This window comes from Labrus bergylta, chromosome 11, assembly GCF_963930695.1.
Source record: "Labrus bergylta chromosome 11, fLabBer1.1, whole genome shotgun sequence".
NCBI classification, from domain to species: Eukaryota; Metazoa; Chordata; class Actinopteri; order Labriformes; family Labridae; genus Labrus; species Labrus bergylta.
The window spans coordinates 8187609-8206366 of NC_089205.1; the positions used below are offsets into that span (position 1 = coordinate 8187609).

Below are 18758 nucleotides of genomic sequence, written 5' to 3' on the forward strand. Positions count from 1 at the left end.
ACACACACACACACACACACACACACACACACACACACACACACACACACACACACACACACACACACACACACACACACTCAAAGATTTACAACCAAGCCTTTGCATAATAACTTTGGCTGTCCAGTTTTAGTCCCATCCCCCACCCTTGCTCTCTTTAATGTGATGAATGAGAGTCCCTGTAACCCACGTTAAGCCACACACACACACACACACACACACACACACACACACACACACACACACATATCCAAGAAGACACATAATTAAAGTCACATATCTTAACAAGAAACAATAGGATGAACAAATAGACCTATTAAAAACACATATTGTATGTACACACACACACACACACACACACACACACACACACACACACACACACACACACACACACACACACACACACACACACACACACACACACACACACACAAAAAGCCCAAATGCTCAAGGAGACATCTTCAGGTTTTTTATGCAGACAAGGAGGCAGAGATGCAGTCAGATGGAAAGCGACAGTCACAGATGAAAAGTCACTGGCGTCCTTCCCCCCCCACTATCTTCCTCCTCTCACTCTCTTTCTCCCATTCCTCTTCCTCTTTGCACTTTCATGCGTTCTCATTATTGCTCCTACTCTCTCTGCCTCTGATTCGATCTCTTCTCTGCGCTTCATTGTGCTTCATTTTTTTGCTTCCCTCTTCCCTTATTTGGTCTTGCTATCGTTTTTTTTTTCCTCTCTCCCCCCGTGCTTTACTCTCAGAGAGGAAATTGGAACTCTTTCCTGCAATCCATCTGTTGTCACACTGATGCCTGCACCGCCGCCATGCTCTGTTCTTCCTCCGTTTTTTCCCCCCATTTCTGCTCCTTTTCTGTCCCTGCAGCATCCAAACCTACCCCACCCCTCATCCTTAACACACACACATTAACACACACAAGTAATACTTTCACTCATGTCCAGTCAGCAGGTTGCGTAACTCCCAGTGCATTGTGGGTCTGGATGCATGTACGGTATTTATGCTTGTGTGAGTGTGTGTGTGTGCAATGTGAGCTTGCAGTGCAGAGATGACATTGCAAAGTGCAGAGGACAGAGGCAGTTTTGGTGCATAATAAAACTTGATCTATGGATGCTTTGTAATCACTCTGACCTGCAGAAACAGAGATGCACACACACACGCACACGCGCACGCACACACACACACACACAGAGAAACACACTTGCACAGTCTGTTAGACTGCTGTCTGCAGATGTGCACATTTGTGCACATAGACACACATGCCAACAGAATACACACTCGCAAACACACACACACACGCACACAAAGTAACTACCATTAATCATGCATGAAAAGAAATCTCACACACACACACACACACACACACTCTCTGTACTGCTACGCTGTGCATATGTACTTATATTTGCACACTTACTCAAAAAGAGCCACTTCACGAGTGAGGCTTGTTCCCCTGTCAATGAAGAGTTAAAATGCAAATTATTAATCCTATTTTGTTCCAGGGAGAGTGCCGGCTGGGAATGTGACTGTGAAATCCTGTTTGAATTGTGCCCAACCTCACAAGGTCCACTCCAATGTGTGTCAGCCGTGCACCGCCATGAGGAGAAGTCAAAAACTGGACCAGTCAGGCTAGAACAAAAACTTCACACTAACAGGAAGAAATCAGCATCCCAGCTTTTGAGAGTTTTTTTGTTCCCTCAGTGAAATGGTCAATTTGAATAAAAAATTCTGGCGCACTTTGCCTTTGTGTGTTCACTAACGGTGGCTATCGCTGCTTGTGCTAACTACACATTAAGTCAAAACAGAACAGAATTGTTAGACTGTGGAGAAACTGTTGCATTGTCTGGATTTATTTCCTCCTCTCTTAGCTTCAATACAGTAAGAGTAGTAGTCAGTCACAGGCAGTAAAACAGACAAAAAGCAAACAGATAGATGGGTGAGGGTGGATTTGAGATGGGATGGGGGGGGTGGGTAGTGGGTGGTTTTGCTGGTGGGGAGGGTTGTGGCAGTGTGGAAGGCTTATCCAAACATAGCCAAGACAACTGAGAAACCACAAAACAGGCAGCCAGCAAGCCACAGAACAGCATGTTGAGACAGAATACCAAATGAAGCAGACTCCGATATTACCCAGCCTGCACCACTCCGACTGTCTTGGGGAATCTATATGATGAATCATGAAGAGGGTTTTTTTTTTTTTCGTCTTCTGCTTTTCGCTCTGCTTCTGTCTTTGTCTGTCTCTCTCTCTCTCCTGCCGTTCTTTATGTTATTCTTAATGAACCCCTCCGTGCCCCATCTTCTCCTTCTCTACACTCCTTAACTCCAACTTCTGTCATTCTTCTTCGTCTTCTCTCCTCACATTCCTCATACCTTGATTCTCCCCATACTTCTTCCTCCCTCCCTCCCTCCCCTCTGTACTCTCTCTCTCTCTCTCTTTTCAATGTACATAACAGTGTACTCTTTAGGAGGGGAGCCCCGGCGGTATCTATGGCAACCGGATTGCTAGGCAACAGCCGATTCTCCCTTCCTTTCCTTTCCTGCGCCGTGGCAGCAGCGGCAACAATCGACCAATTGAGAGCTGAGGAGGAATGCCGTCGCAAACGTGAAAAGTTCAGGAGGATGTCCAGAAAGCCTTGCGTGCTCTCTCTGTCCACATGTTGCCGTCTAAAACTAGGTGTAGTCAGACCAAAAGAAAAAAAAGAGTGTGAAATCCGTCTGTGTTTGCAGCTGAAGACTGAAGAATAGAAGAGAAAGTCAGATGAAGTACAAAGCAGTGGTATAGTGCAGCGTATATGCAGGTATAGCCAATTATTTTTCAGTCTCCATGCATGGGGTTTAAATCCCCCCCGATTGCTCAGCCTGAACTATAAATGCACAATGACACAAACATAACATTCAAATCGTGCATTGCATCACAGGTTTCCTCTTTTTTGGTAACAAAAGGAACAGGGATGACATTTTAAAGTAACTGAATAACTGATCACTGGCCAGGACTCTCTTGAAAAGAGAGAGCTTGTATCTCAACGAGAACATTTTCCTGCTACTTGAATTGCAAAACCAATATGTCCTCCAACTTGATAAAAACAGAAAAGTAATCAGAGTACACCAGAGCATTGCTTTGTAACACATTACCCCCAACAGAGATAAGGAATAGTTCCCCTCAAAATGCATCCCTACACTATGTGGTTATCTCCGCCTGAAGCCTGTCGGACAGTCACAATTACTAAATCCGCTCCTCTTCTGCAACTCATTTTCATTTCATAACAATCCCTCCTCCCTTAAGTCAAGCAGCGGACGATGAGTGTCAGTGTGTAAATACAAAAGGCTCCTTTTTTAAGAGAACTTAATATGCAAGAGGAGTCTTACATGTTGCTGTTTATAACAGAGGTTGTTTATCCTCTGCTGGACGGGACACTTAAAAAAAAAAGATTTGGGGGGAAATTAAGAGTATACACTTCTTAAGGCACGACTACACTACTGGTACAAAGTATGTCTGAAAATATATAACAATTTACAAACATTAGTTTTCCTCTTAATAAGAGAAAAAGGCAGACTTCCCTTTGTTGCTGTGTGCACATTTAGAGGCAGTTTAGGAGCACATATGCTCATTATCATACAATTACACCTCCGTGCACAGACCACTTAAGCCCCCTGGGAAGAAGTTTTAACGATGGCTTTTTGGACACTTTTGCAAACTTTGAAATTCTCCTCGCTTAAAAAAAATATTGTTGGCACTGTGCAAATTTGAAACAAAAAAACCAATTAGAAATAAAACATGATATTTAATTAATATAAGAGAGCGTTTTGTTTTAAGATATTTTTTTTGGCAGCTGAAGAGAGTCAGGAAATGTAAGGAGAAGCGAGTGGGGGACGACAGGCAGCAAAGGGCCAAGGTCGTATTTGAACCCACGGCTGCTGCGATGAGGACTACAGCCTCTGAGCCTCTGCACATGGGGCCAGCGATATAACGACTAGGCTACAGGCGCCTAAAGAGAGCGTTTTTACGAACATTTAAAAAAAAGAGTGACTAAAATCTGACAATTTGTAGCAAGAACCCAAATACTTAAAGCTGAGGAACTTTGTTCTTTGTTGTTTTTGGCGCCCCCTTTGGCCAAACAGTACATCGTACATCTTTGCTGTTTTTTTGGGGGGTTTTTTGCCTTTATTTGATACGAATCAGGAGAGAGTGGGGAATGTGGCTCCTTTCCTGCATCTCAATCCCCGCTCTTTCTCCGGGTTTCCTTCTTTATCTCCTGTCAAAATAAAGGCTAGAACCCACTAAAACATTTGTCCTGCTTTCTTTTAACAGTCAAATCTTTCCCTAAACAGGAATTTTTGCAGTGGAAAATGTAAACAACTGTTTTTGGCTTTTCATCTGATGCCAACCCCACGGCAACCGTTTAAGGTTTTAATAACAACAACATAAAAATAATCGATCTTGTCACTTATGGTCTCGTTAGCTTTTAGATGTCATACAGAGACATTCTTGTTAATTTCAGTCTGTTTTATAACCAGATAAATACTCCACACAGGAGCTCTAATACAAGGCAGCGCTCGTCGTTTTCTTCAGAATGAGCTGTTCTGGAAAGTTCTGGTGGCAAACAGCATCAGAGACTTAACAGCTTACAAGACCCAGTGAAGTGACAAAGACTAATCCCAGCAGAGAAACACATCGGTATCTCTGCCCGGCCGTTCAGCTTTAAATGGAAATTTAATGGCTCAAGTAATAAACACAAGAATTGTACCACACAGAAAGATGCAGGGAGATTTAAAAAAAACAGCAGATTCACACACATATGGAGTGACAAAAGGCACGGGGTGGGGAGTGGCCATTTTAGGTGCCTCGCTGTTTTTTTTCATATTGATGTTGGTTGATCAAAATTCGTCCTTCACTTCTCTGCGTGCAGACATCGGGAGGAGAAGGAGGACAGGGAGGCCATTTTGAGACAAAAGACACAGAGAGTGGGGAAAAAAAAAAAACTCACAATAACCCTCAATGGTGAGCAGGAACAGAGGGACGCTGACCTTCAAAGGGCTCAATTACATGTGACACACACACACACTCACACACACACACACACACACACACACACACACACACACACACACACACACACACTCATAGTTAGGCGTGATTGCCCCGTACAGAAGCACAAACACACCAGAGGAAACACACACGTATTTGTGTCCGTGTGTGTGTGTGTGTGTGTGTGTGTGTGTGTGTGTGTGTGTGTGTGTGTGTGTCTGTGTATGTGGGTGTGTTGTGTGTGTGTGTGTATGTGGGTGTGTTGTGTGTGTGGGTGTGTTGTGTGAATTTTTAAACACACAAATGCAGGCGCACACACTCAGAGCGTCCCCGCTGCTCCACACTGTAGGACCGTCTGTCTGGCCAGATAAAGTGGCCTCTGAATCTCAGCTCTGATTTGGGGGAGGGGGGGGGGGGGGGATTTAATGACAACTACCCCCCCTCCTCCCTCTCTCTTCCACTCTCTCTCCCTCTCTCCCTCTCTCTCGTGTTTCTCTCATTCATTCAAAGTTACCGCTCCTCACTGCTTGTGTCCTTTTTCAAATCTATTTAACTTATTCCTGCTATTTCACTATTTTGTTCTCCGTCCCTCCCTCCTCCTCATTTACCTCCCTCTCTCTCTCCCTCTCTCTCTCCCTCTCTCTCTCTATCTCTCTCTCTCTACACCCGCAAAAACCAATTTTCAGGTGGACGCTGCAGGGTCGACCTCTAAAGTAAACATCCCGCTTATTCATCCACTTCTCCTCAGCCTCCTTCTTCTTCTTCTTCTTCTTCTTCTCCTCCTCTCTTTGCCACCATCACATCAATGCCAAAACACCCCCCCCCACACCCACAACCACCACACATCCAACTCTCCCTTTTCTCCCCTCCCTCCTGCCTTCTTCAACCTTCTGTTTGGAGGGAAAGAAGAAGAAGTGTAAAAGAAAAACACATAGTATGTGGCGCAGTCATGAATTTTAACGACGCGGCTCATTTTGAGTAAATAGTATATCAGCTGGGATCCTGATACGGGGAGGGTTTAGTGGCCGTTGATTTTGGGTGGTGATGTTTGGGGAGAAGGGGTGAGTGGGAGGGAGGAGGGGGAGTGTGGACACAAAACAGAGAAATAAATTGAAAGGAAACCCGGAGCTGGATGATGGATGAAGCGCAAACAAGAGAGAAGAGGGAAAAAAGAGAGAGAGAGAGAGAGAGAGAGAGAGGCGGAGAGAGAGAGACGAGGGTTAAGTGAGGATGCAGAGCAAGCGGAGGAAAAGGAAAGAGAGGTGAGAGATTTTGACGAAGAGAAGGACAGGAAGAGGAGAATCTCATCTCCTGGAGGAAAAATCGCTCATTCATCACACTGATAGGAAAACTGGGATGAGAGAACAAAGCTGGATGAGCGTCAGAGTTTCACAGTTTGTATGATAACTTTTAGGCAGCACTTGTGTTATGGATGCAGCTTACATACTATAGTGTCTAGACTGGGTTTTTTTTTTCAGCATTAATTATGCATGCAGGGCTGCTCTCGTTCAGGGGAGCAGTATTAATATTATTACATATGTGGCAATATAGCGGAGGGTGGAGGGTGGTGGAGTCTCCTCCATGACACTCAGCAAATTGGGGGAAAGCTATAATGGAGCACACACTTTCATGCATGCACACTCGCACACACCCAATGTGTGAACATACTCACAGAGGCTTGCTAATGCATGGGCACACACACAAATACACACACACACACAAACACACACACACACACACACACGCAAACACACACACACACACACACACACACACACACACACACACACACACACACACACACACACACACATCAACCCAAAAAGCTAAGCTTCCTTTTTCATTTCAGCAGAGAAGATTGCATTTTCTGAGGCTGTGTGCCCGCCTGCGTGCGCATGTGTGTGCATTTGTGTGTGTGTGTGTGTGTGTGTGTGTGTGTGTGTGTGTGTGTGTGTGTGTGTGTGTGTGAGTGTGTGTGTGTGTGTGTGTGTGTGTGATTACTGACAGTTTGGGAGGGAGTGATGGGGGATATTAAACGATTCAAATGCTGTCTCTCTTGCTCTCCTCGACTGAAGAGACCTAAGACTACAGCATGGCCGGACACACACACACACACACACACACACACACACACTAGGCCAGTCTGTTCTGTCAGACAGGCCAATTTAAAAACACACAATGCCAATTAACTGAGAGGCAGCATAGTTTCAGTGTGGGCATTGTTGCTGCGCAGCATACACAGATAATGTGGATATGTGTGTTTATCTGGTTTCTATTCGCAGCAAATTGCTTGTTTTACGACCGAGAGGAACAAAGACAGAGGATGAATCGTCCATGCTCCCTTTCAAATGTCCGCAGCTATTTTTTCTTACCCTTTTTTTTTTAGAATTCGAACAACTGTAGCCATTTAACTGCCGATTAGTGACCAAAACACAACCCCCCCCCCGGGATAAATATGTCCTATTGTCCTTTAAATAAATGTTTAGAAACAAACAAAACCTGCAGACAGAAGACAACACGTAAAAAACCCACACAATGACAGACAGCCGGCCTTGAGGGAGGAAGAAAATAGCCACAAAGAAACTAAAAAAGGAGCTATTTGGTGGATCCGGGAGATTTGTAAGATGTTCAAAAATAATCTAAATATTTGCTTTACTTGTTTGTTCACTTGCTCTCTTATGGTACATATTATATATGAAGCAGAACTTTAGCTGCACATGCAATCTTTAGACTATTATCCTCTACTGTTTAAATGCCTGTTAAAACCGGGATATCTCGAGGTGCCGCTCCAGACCCCTTAACAGCTCTAGGTCGTCTGCCAAAACTCAGTCGCACTATTACTTACTTTCTGCAGTTATTCCTCTTAAATAAAAGCTAAAAGTCCCACAGGGAATTACATAGAGTGAGCTGATGGCCACATTAATATTCAGCCAGAGTACATATCCCTGAGACAGACGTACATGAGGCATCATTCCTGATTATAACTTTTAAAACACGCAAAGGTAAGATAAATGTTTTAGTGACCAAACGCCACCACACATACCTTTAGTGCCATGACATGGTTGGAATATGTTGCTCTTTTTGAGCACCAGTGGAGCCAGCAATAATAAAGAACAGAAAGCCTTAAAATTAACTTGTGCTGATGGCCCAGTGGGTAGGTCACGCCCCTTGTTCAGAGGGTATAGATCTCCAAGCGAGCGGCCTGAGATCAAATCCAGAGGCACTGCTCAATAGGCAAAGCAGGCTTGGGGCCCCGTACCATCAGGGGCCACACTTGACAAACTTTAAGGCCCTGACACACCAAGCAGACGGCCAAGAACTAGTGGTCTTTTGTCGCCTTTTGTCTTGGCCAAAAAGTTGCACTCGAACACACCGCAAAGACTACAGCAGACGGCCAACCACCACGTACGTTCTGCACATGCCTGAGAGGAAATAACTCTCCATGCCAGCAGGGGGCGGTAGTCTGTTGTTATGATACCAGAAGACCATTTTCACACCGCTGTCGCTCACCACTCGTATTATAGGTAGTCTACTAATGGAGAATAATGTCTGATAGAAAGTTGAAAATGGTGCTGGCGTTGTCAGCCCTTGGTCTTTTAGTGGAAAAAGAAAAGAAGAGGCAGAGGAGACAAATGAGGAGAAACCAGACTAATGGGTGAAAGCATGGATACTACAGCGGCATGCTCAAGGGGCTTTCCTGAACCTGTGACGAGAGCTGGAGATAAATGAAACCTCCTCTCACCGCCTGCCGACGCTGATTCAACATGTGAAATCGGCAAAAAAAAAGGCTAACGGAGGCCGATGGGTAATGACGGAGCTGTACACACTGCCAACACTCTAACTCCCATTGCTCTGTTAACTGTTACATGCTTTATTTCTGTGAAAACCAAAGTCTGTCGATGAGTCTGGGAATGAAAAAAGAGGACAAGGAGAAAGCATCTTGACGCTAGAAGACATAATGGTGATGAACGCAGGTTTTCAAGGACCCCCAAATGACCTTTTGCCTGGGGTCCCATTGGAGTCTAGAATCGCCCCTGATCAAATCCAACCTGTGGCTCTTTTCCCGCATTTTGTTCCTCTCTCTCTTCCTGGTTTCCTACTCTAGCTACTGTCAAATAAAGGCATTTAAAACTACAGTGACCTTACTGTATGATCAGACATTAAGGAAACATGCTATGTTGAAGTGCTGGCTTCTCTGACAACAATGCAGCAGTCAGTATGTCCTCCATCTAATTCATTGATAAACTCCTCCGGACTAAAATCTGACATGTGTTGCAAAAGCACAATAATAAGTATGACAACGCTACAGAGCAGAAGTTACAAACATCTACATAGTGATCTGTGAATGTTAGCAGCTGGTTCTGCAGTCTACCTGACCTTTTATTACTGGAGGTATGACTTTGGCTGCGGGCTAAAGCAGCTCAGACAGAGAAAGGTTAAATGCCAGGTAGTTTAAAAATATACAAAAATAAAAGGTTAAATAACCCCTGGGCTAAAGTAGCCTGAGGGTGACCTGCACATATCATGGTGTCATGTGCAACCTTCAATACACTTGGAGCATGGACTTCTTTTAAGAGAGTGGAAGTAGACTCTGTTTTCAAAAAAGTGAAGCCAACTGCAGAAATACCACAAATGGATTATTTTTAACGGCCAGCAGGGGGCGACTCCACACACCTGCCCTTCTCATTTGATTTCAAACCCCAGTAAAAATTTTCTTGATGAGATTATGGTCTTACTCGCTAATTCCATAACTTCCTAAATACAACAACTTGCGGTAATTTTGTAAATTATCGTCTGAATTAGAGAAGAATTGAAGATAAAGCAAAGTTTGGTTTGGTGCCCGACTGCCTTCAATTGAGAAGTTGCTGTTGACCAGAATAGATCTGTGAAACATGGTCACTTCCTGTCCCAAAAAAAAACCAAGATGACGAGGGCCTAAACGCCGAATGTGCGGCCTCACACACAGAGAAGTTACATCATAGAGGTTACTCGAGTGTCGTTTTTTCAGTCTATGACTTGGAGACACATTTTATTTCTCTTGATGAGGACAAACAGCATCCCAATAGAAATACCTGGTCCACATTGCTAACCCAGTTTGACTATTATTGTATCAGGGTGAAGTTACAGGTTAACCATGACGTATCAGAGCTGGGCACACAGCTGTTAAACCGTTAATCATTAATTATCAGACTTAATTTGTTTATTCAATTTTAATGAGGACATTTATTTAAAAAGTGATTATCAGAACATTTAACTTCTGGTAAATTTGGTTTACGTTATCTTGTTAATTTAACTCACTCAAGTCAGCTGGCCTTTTTAGCACCTTTTTAATACCGGTCATGGAGGGGGAGAGAAATAAAGTCTGTTTCTACACAGGCTCTCATTGGCTATCGTAGCCTAGGAACAGTGAATGGAAGGTCCTGATTGGTAAAATGAGGTGCCAATCGAAAGGTCAGAGGGCATAAATTGGTACAGAGAACACAGTTCAAAATAGGAAACAGTGGTTGTAATACTGGTTAATGTTGAAGTTAATTTTAATTTCAGACAGCCAACCAACCAAGGGGCAGCCTCTGGTGCAAAAATGCAGAAGTGTAAAAAAAACTGCAGTTCCTTGAGCGTCCACTTGAGGCTGGCTGCAAAAGGATTGCGATCTGGTGCCAAAAATAAAATGTTAATTTTTACAGCATAAAAAAGCCCATTCAGCCTGGGTGAAAAAAAAATGTTTTGGTCTGAAAACCTAATTTCTCTTTTGGTTCACGGGATGGGTGTATTATTTTTTACAAGTCATGCGGTTTGATGGTATTTAGAGAGGGTTTTGCGTACATTTGCATAATTACAGACGTGGGGATTTGACTTCAAAACGCTTCTCCAGAAACCAATAGGTGATGTCATGGAGACTGTGTCCATGTTTTATACAGTCCAAGTGTTTCTACAGGAGCTCCTGCTGTAACTGTATCTACATTAACACATCACTGCAACACAACAGAATCACACAGGGTTGCATTAGGCCACTCATTCACGTTTTTTCCATTTCAAACAATGAATGTTCACCAATGTCCATGTTCAACCCTTGTTTAACCCCGATCAAGAGTTGGGAAGTAGAGACGCATTGGATGACCCAATCACAGTTATAACTTGCATCACTGCTTCAGTCTGAGAGGAGAATCAGTGAGAGCTAGAAAATCCGCTGAACCCAGAACTCCACCGGGGGGAAATCTTATCCTTCATCCACACTCTAGATTTAGCCAAGTCAGCACTGTTACTGTCTATAATGCTTCAGGAGGAACTCTATCAATACTTCTTCTGATTATTAAGGATTGATGAAATGACCCTGAAACTGCAGAACCAAAACTTCAGGTTTGTTCTGTACCTGAGGACGCAAAATCTGCCTGCCCGGCCATCCCTCCTCATAGAGTAAATAATGGATGATGATGGACAGCTGAGCTGCTTAAAGTACGTTTAATATTCAGACTGCAGACTCACGCTTGTGGTTGTTCTTGCGCTGGAAGGGTAGTGTGTGTCGCTCGGAGTCCTCTTCCCCCTCCTCATCTGCCAGGTGTGTGTGAGTGTAATGGTAACTCAGCCCTGGGCGATTCTTATAGCGCTTTCCACAGACTGTAAAACACACACACACAGACACAGACAGGCAAAGAGACACACATATGAGAGGAGAGAAAATATTATCTGTATTTGTAACTCGGAATAAAAAAAACAAGTGGAACAGGAATTAAGACATAGAGTTGCCGCTCTCACTGTCACAGACGTAAGGCTTGTCTCTGTCTTCAATGGCGGGCGGCTCTTGTCTCTTCCTCATGCCTCCGACCCCGCAGGCCTGCAGAAACACACACACACACACATGCACTCACGTGTGAGAACACAGATGGCTACATACAAACTCACACATTTGCAGAAGAAACACACTCGAAAAAGTTTGAACTTTCAAGACTTAAAAAGTCTTGTATGCAAACACACACTATTAAGGGAGTGTAAGAGCACACTCCTCATGTGTGTGTTCAAGTGTCTACACACACACACACACACACACACACACACACACACACACACACACACACACACACACACACACACACACTTTTGCGTTCTAATCATCTGCTCTCAGTGTAAAGCTCCATTTGCAGCAGGAGGGGGCTGATGACACCTAGCAGGGGAGCAACAGCTCCAATTAGCAACCCTGGTGTCTGCATTTGAGCGTGTGTGTGTGTGTGTGTGTGTGTGTGTGTGTGTGTGTGTGTGTGTGTGTGTGTGTGTGTGTGTGTGTGTGTGTGTGTGTGCGTGTGTGTATCTGTTGATTTTCAGAATACATTGTTAACACGTGATTATCTTCCCATAGGATGCACAGAAAGAGACGGGGGTGAAAAGAAAACCTGTCTGATCTAATCAAAGTTGTCAAAAGAAGAAAAAAAAAAGCTTGTCCCAGCATGATTTAAATCTCTGTATCTGTTTGCATTTAGTAACCATTAATTTGTCAGAGAACATTATACGGCAGAGGCAGAATATGAAACACAAAGGGATACGACATGCAAACGTCAAACTCACTATATGAAACACTCATATTTATAATATACTCAGAGCAACAGTTAGAAAGAAAGTGATCCTATTGTTGATGCAATGTTTAATTTCTCCATTTAAAAGTGGGAACACAAGTTTTAATTTATCATGATGAAAACAGGACCCCTTTTCAACTCTTATATGAGTGGAGTGAATGTTGCAGAATCCCTCTAAGTCTCGCATGTGAGAATAATTTATGGGCTGTCGTGGCAAAGTGTAATCTAAAGCAGAACTCCCTCTGTTGTGTGACTGACAGGCACATCATGTTCGGACTCAGTTTGAGGACTTTGGCTTCCCTTGTACCCTTCAGACTGACTATTCCTTTACTGTGCCTTGTTAATTCAGAATAAGATTTGATTGACAAATGTCTCACCCGTGCTTTGGTACGGTTCTTGCGTTTTGGGACGTCTTCTTCCATCTCGTCCACCTCCAGCTCATGAGGGAAATCCCCGACCAGCAGCTTCTGTGGATGACACACAGAGAGCAACAGACAGGATGACTATCAAACAGGTTGTTGAGTTCCCCATTTTACGTTTCTTCACTTTTTTACTTTCATTTATTCTCCTCACTTTCCGTCCCCCTGGAACTCCTCGGCATGTTTTGCATGGTGTTCGTGAAATTGCACATCGTCCTGTGCATGTGTTTCCTTCATCTTGGAGCAGAAAACAACTTGGAGAGTAGAGTCATTAGCTCTAAATATAGCCAAATGTGTCACCACCTCAAGGCAAGAAGCAACTCAATCCAAAACTTTCTCATTCCTTTTGCACCTCGACACGGTAGGAAACTCACAGGAGGTGGCATTTGCAGAAAGACTCAAGACAACAAGGGTGAAAACACTCTGATTGTTAGGGCACACTCCTAGAACGGAAGACTCCATAACATTTCCAAAAAATGCAATGTTATGGAGTCTACTTCCAGATCAACAAATTGTGTTGTTAACCAAATAACAGATCTTCATGTATATTGATGTGGACTTCCTCTTAAAGGAAAGACAGAAGAAGGAAAGTTAAAGAAAACACCAACATAATGTAAAAAAAAGAAAATCCTAATTTCATTGTGGTTATTGCAAAACCAACACATAAAACGAATTGTTAAAGTCATGTCTGCCTGGGTTTGAGTTAGGGTGAACTCCGGATTAAAGGTCTAAACTGACTCTCTCAAAGGTCCGATAAGAGGGCCGCTCGCTAAACTGCTGATTGATTAGCTGTCCTTTGTCTAGCTTGTAAAATACTCCAGCTGGACGGGTCATTATTTTGTGCTCAGAAGTTAAAACATGCTGCATGCTGGTACTGTAGTTTTAAGATCGTAGGTCTTAGTTTGCAGGCCAGTTTCAAAAACACCTTTAGATGGTCCAGAGCAAAGAGTAGACCTCCGTTACTTGTCTCATGCAAAGATGATTGTTCAAGACCCGTCAAACCAGCTTCTGTACTTTCATCACTGCAAAGAGGCCAACATTATGATGACAGTTTGTGCCTTTATATTAATTTAATGTGTCACTGGAAGTATTCACGGAATAAACCAACGAGTGGTAAATACCTGCAGGCGAGCAGCAGCTTCATTACCTGCACGAAGATCATACCTGTCTTTGTGATATCAACGTTATCACACATCCCCCACTCTCTTGTTTTGAATTTTCCTGAATATTACCTGCTGCGGTCACACATTGGCTCATCCCGGCTCCATGAGGATATTTTAATGAGGGGGCTAGCAGGAAGAATTCTGAGTAAACTCAGATTTTCCGTTTCTCAATTTCTCTGTTTGCATTCACACATGTGGCTCACCACGACAATTTAGAGAAGTCCTCAGGAGTTACATACATGTGTGAAAACACTAATGATTACTGTGGTTAGGTGAAAATAGGCCCTGCTTCAAATGCATCTTATTGAAGGAAGTAGATGAAGGAGACAAGATTGCCAAATGAATCGTCTTTGGTTAAAAAAAAGCCTAACTGAACAAAGAGTTAATTTACAACACACAGCGGTATGTACGCTCTGCAATGCAACTCTTACCAGGACAGCTGAGAAACTATCAACATGTTAATCTTGAAACACCTCCTCATGTCTCCGTCTGGGTTTAGGTGATCTTGACTACAACACTGCTGCAAACTGTAAATGTTGACGAGAAAAGTGGAGGATCAAACTTCCCTAAAATGTCCTTCAAAAAGCCTTTCACAAGTTGGGTCTGTGAAATACGTGAGTGGAATCGCTTTAAAACATCAAGAATGGCTTCAGTGCAATCACACACAATCATCACAAGCACGCACACACTCGCTGCCAGGAGGGAGTTGTCAGAGCCGCAGGAGTCCGTGCCACCGCCAAAGTGCACACTCAGAAAGAGACAAAGGCGGAGACGGACAAAGACACACCAACTCAGAGGGTAAAACAGACAAAGACAGCCTGAGATGAGAAGCAAACAACAATCTCACCTGACACTCGCTCATTGGCTCCTCCTCCTTGGTCTCTACCTTCTTGTCCAGGGTCTCCCCGGCAAGCAGCGACTCCAGCACGGGACCGTCTGGGATGCCCCCTTCCTTCTTTAGAGAAGCCTCGTAGTCTGGCGAGTGAGACAATAACAATCAGAAACCAGCGGAGATCTCACATTCATGCTGACATGCTCAGTCGAGCTGCCAGCACCCTGAGGAAACGTTACTTGGCTCATTCAGGACAGCGCACACAGACTTCAGCTTCCGCAGAGCTGAAGTGATCATTTGCAATTCATCCAATAAATCACATGTGTATTGTTTGTGGGGAGTGTCCAGAGTTCCTTCACCAGAAGTTTCTTTTTTTTGTAATCTGCGGAGTGTAAGTAAATTATTAACAAAAAACTGCTGTAGGTCTGACTTGAAATTAGGACTTGACTACACAAATAAATCATATTTTAGTTTTGATAAAATCAGAATGAAAGGTCACATATTATTCTCCTTTTTAATCAATTTAAATAAGTCTCAGAGTTCCACAAAACATGTCTGTGAAGTTTCTTGATCTAAATCCACTCTGATCCTGTATTTGATCATGCCTATAAACCCCTCTATTTCAGCCCTGCTCAGAACAGGCTGTTTCTGTGTCTGTACCTTTAAATGTAAATGAGCTGTGTCTGACCACGCCCCCTTTCTGGAAGGGCTTGGGTGTCTCAGGCTTTCTCGCTCCATGTTCTATTGTTTATGGTGAGAAGGCAGAACAAACATCTAGCTGTGGGAGTGTCACCCACCTGGAGGAGGGGTTACTGCCCTTTGTGATGTCACAAAGGGAAAATCTCCAAACGGCCTGTTTGAGCACACATTTTCTGAAAAGTGGTGCAGGCTAAAGACGGAGAGGATGGACTTCTCTCATCATTGGGGGGTTTGTAGACAGACTAGACACATACACATGAAGTTTATTTTACATAATATGTGCCCTTTAAGTGATTGCATTCAGCCATGAAGGGAGCTGCCAAGCATTAAGTGTGAACGTTATTACTAAAGTCAAAAAGGGAGGGTGTTGATGTTTTTGCACCGTTTTCTCACATTCACTGACCCACTGAGGAGACAGTCAACAAAATGTGGTTGAAGTGAAACCTTATTCAAACAAACAGAAGTTGATTCGCAATCTCAAAATCTAAAAATTTGAAAACATAATTATGACAGGATACATTTTGGGGACATGGTGCTGGTGCATGGTGCTGTCCTGAAGTTAAAAGATATTTCAAACTTTGATTACCAATCTTAAACTCGATCGGTACAAGCCGCGGGTCCTCCAGGATGTTTAGCCGTCTTTTCTTGCGCCAGCAGCGAGCGGGATACGTGTACAACTGACCTGGAGCGTGACCTGAAACAGAAAGACGGGTACCCAGCTCGGTTTAAAGACGCACAACCATGAGTTATACAGCAATCAGTGGATGAACAAAAAAAAACCCATCAATGCTGATGAAGGCCTAGTGCTGAAACGTGTCCATTGTTGTTCTTACCCAGATAAAGGGCATTTAGTGTGCTGACTTTTATGTCTCTATTTATGTCCAACAGTGTTCAATATATTTTAATGTACAATATATTTTTTTATAAATCAATAAATACAAATTTCAGGTGAGCTTATGTGAACCCCCTGCGACTCCACATCTTGTACTGTTAACTCTTATGGCTCATAAAAACATTTGGTGTAAAACAATTATGCATTATGGAAGTACAAATGTTTCCAAACCCAAAATGTGCCACAATAATGTGTTATTTTAATATCTCCTGCTTTTAGTGGTTTTCAAACATGTATGTTAAAATCATGGTTTGAGAAAAAACAATTCTATAAACCATTTTAATAAGAAAAAAATGTGTTAAAACTTTAAATAGACAAACAAACAAACAAACAAACAAGAGCTTTGTTCTGGCATGAACCAGGCAAAGTCTACAAACTCTCATTGTTATCACACACAGACACACACACACACACACACACACACACACAGACACACACACACACACACAGACACACACACACACACACACACAGACACACACACACACACAGACACACACACACACAGACACACACAGACACACACACACACACACACACACAGACACACACACACACACACACACACACACAGACACACAGACACACACACACACACACACACACACACACACACACAGACACACACACACACTCACACACACACACACACACACACACACACACACACACACACACACACACACAGACACAGACACACACACACTCACACACAGACACAGACACAGACACAGACACAGACACAGACACAGACACACACACACTCACACACACACACACACAGAGACACACACACACACACACACACACACACACACACACACACACACACACACACACAGAGACACACACAGACACACACACACACACACACACACACACACACACACAGAGACACACACAGACACACACACACACACACACACACACACACACACACACACACACACACACACACACACACTCACAGAAGTACACTCTCTCTGGAATAGTTTGTGCCAACGGCGTATCATTGCCTACAGGGGCGTCTGATTCACTGCCAAAATACACTGATGTTAGAGAGACAGAGAAAGCGATGAGGAAACACCCTTTGGGGAAAGTAAAAAAAAAACATGGAGGTGTGAAAGGTAGGAGGCCTGGAAGAGAGGCGGAAATGAGGAGAAATGAGGAGAAAGGAAGGAAATGGAGAGAGAGTAGAGGGAGATAGGAAGCTGTGGGACAAATGACTAGAGAGGATCATTTGTGTAGCACGACAGCTGGCCGACAACACACACACACACACACACACACACACACACACACACACACACACACACACACACACACACACAACAAAGAGGAATACTCTGGAGTGCTCCTATAGCATCAGCCAGATTTGTATGCCCAGGTATCGAACACACAAACACACACCTGGTCCACGGTGGTTCTTCTCCATCCAGATGTAGCAGTTGCTCTGGGCCACGCCGGTCTGCGAGTCCAGGAAGGGGAGACGCATGGAGCGCTCGGCACACAGACGGGCATTGTAGCTGCGACAGTGTTCAATGGCCTCCTTATAGAACTCCTCACCAAGACTGAGGAAAAAATAAAGAGGACGAGAGGTGAAGGAGAAGCAGGCAGAAAAACCTCCAACACTTAAAGGAACAAGATGCCAATAAATGTTTCTGTGCGTGTGTAGGGGTAGCAAAAGGAGGCCGATAAAGCAGCGGCAGCAATTTGTGGTGAAGTGTCTTTGCATAGGACACATAAGACATGTGGCTGCAGGAGCTGGGGATCAAACCCCCGACCTTCCGGCTGAGAGACGACCACCCCTTCTAGTTGAGCCACAGTGTGTGAGTAGTTTCTTTGTCAACAAAAAATATCTTCCTGCTAACTTCTAACAGCCAATCACATCACTCACAATGTGAAACTTTAATGTGGAAAATGCTTTAAAAAAATAATAAAATAAAAAATAAAAATTTTAAAGTTTGTTTAAGAAGTGTGCAGCTAATCACTCTGTGCATGTGTGAACGCAAACAGACAGATTTTTCTTTTGTCTTGTATCTGGAGTTTCTCCTGCGAGAACTCAGAAAGTGCGAGTGAGTTGATGTGAGAACGCAGCAGGACATAATCAGGAGAATTCACCTTCATGTCTTGCCTCAGGAGGAACCTGTCTGA

At 43.6% G+C, this 18758-nt stretch overlaps 1 protein-coding gene across 1 annotated transcript in view; it reads right to left on the reverse strand.

Moving 5' to 3' along the window:
* Positions 1-18758, reverse strand: part of dpf1 (double PHD fingers 1) — a 53671-nt gene that overhangs the window by 20105 nt on the left and 14808 nt on the right. The window contains 6 exon segments of the mRNA XM_020644369.3: positions 11518-11649; positions 11788-11866; positions 12977-13066; positions 15029-15156; positions 16299-16406; positions 18015-18175. Coding sequence (XP_020500025.3) covers positions 11518-11649; positions 11788-11866; positions 12977-13066; positions 15029-15156; positions 16299-16406; positions 18015-18175 — 698 coding nt within the window.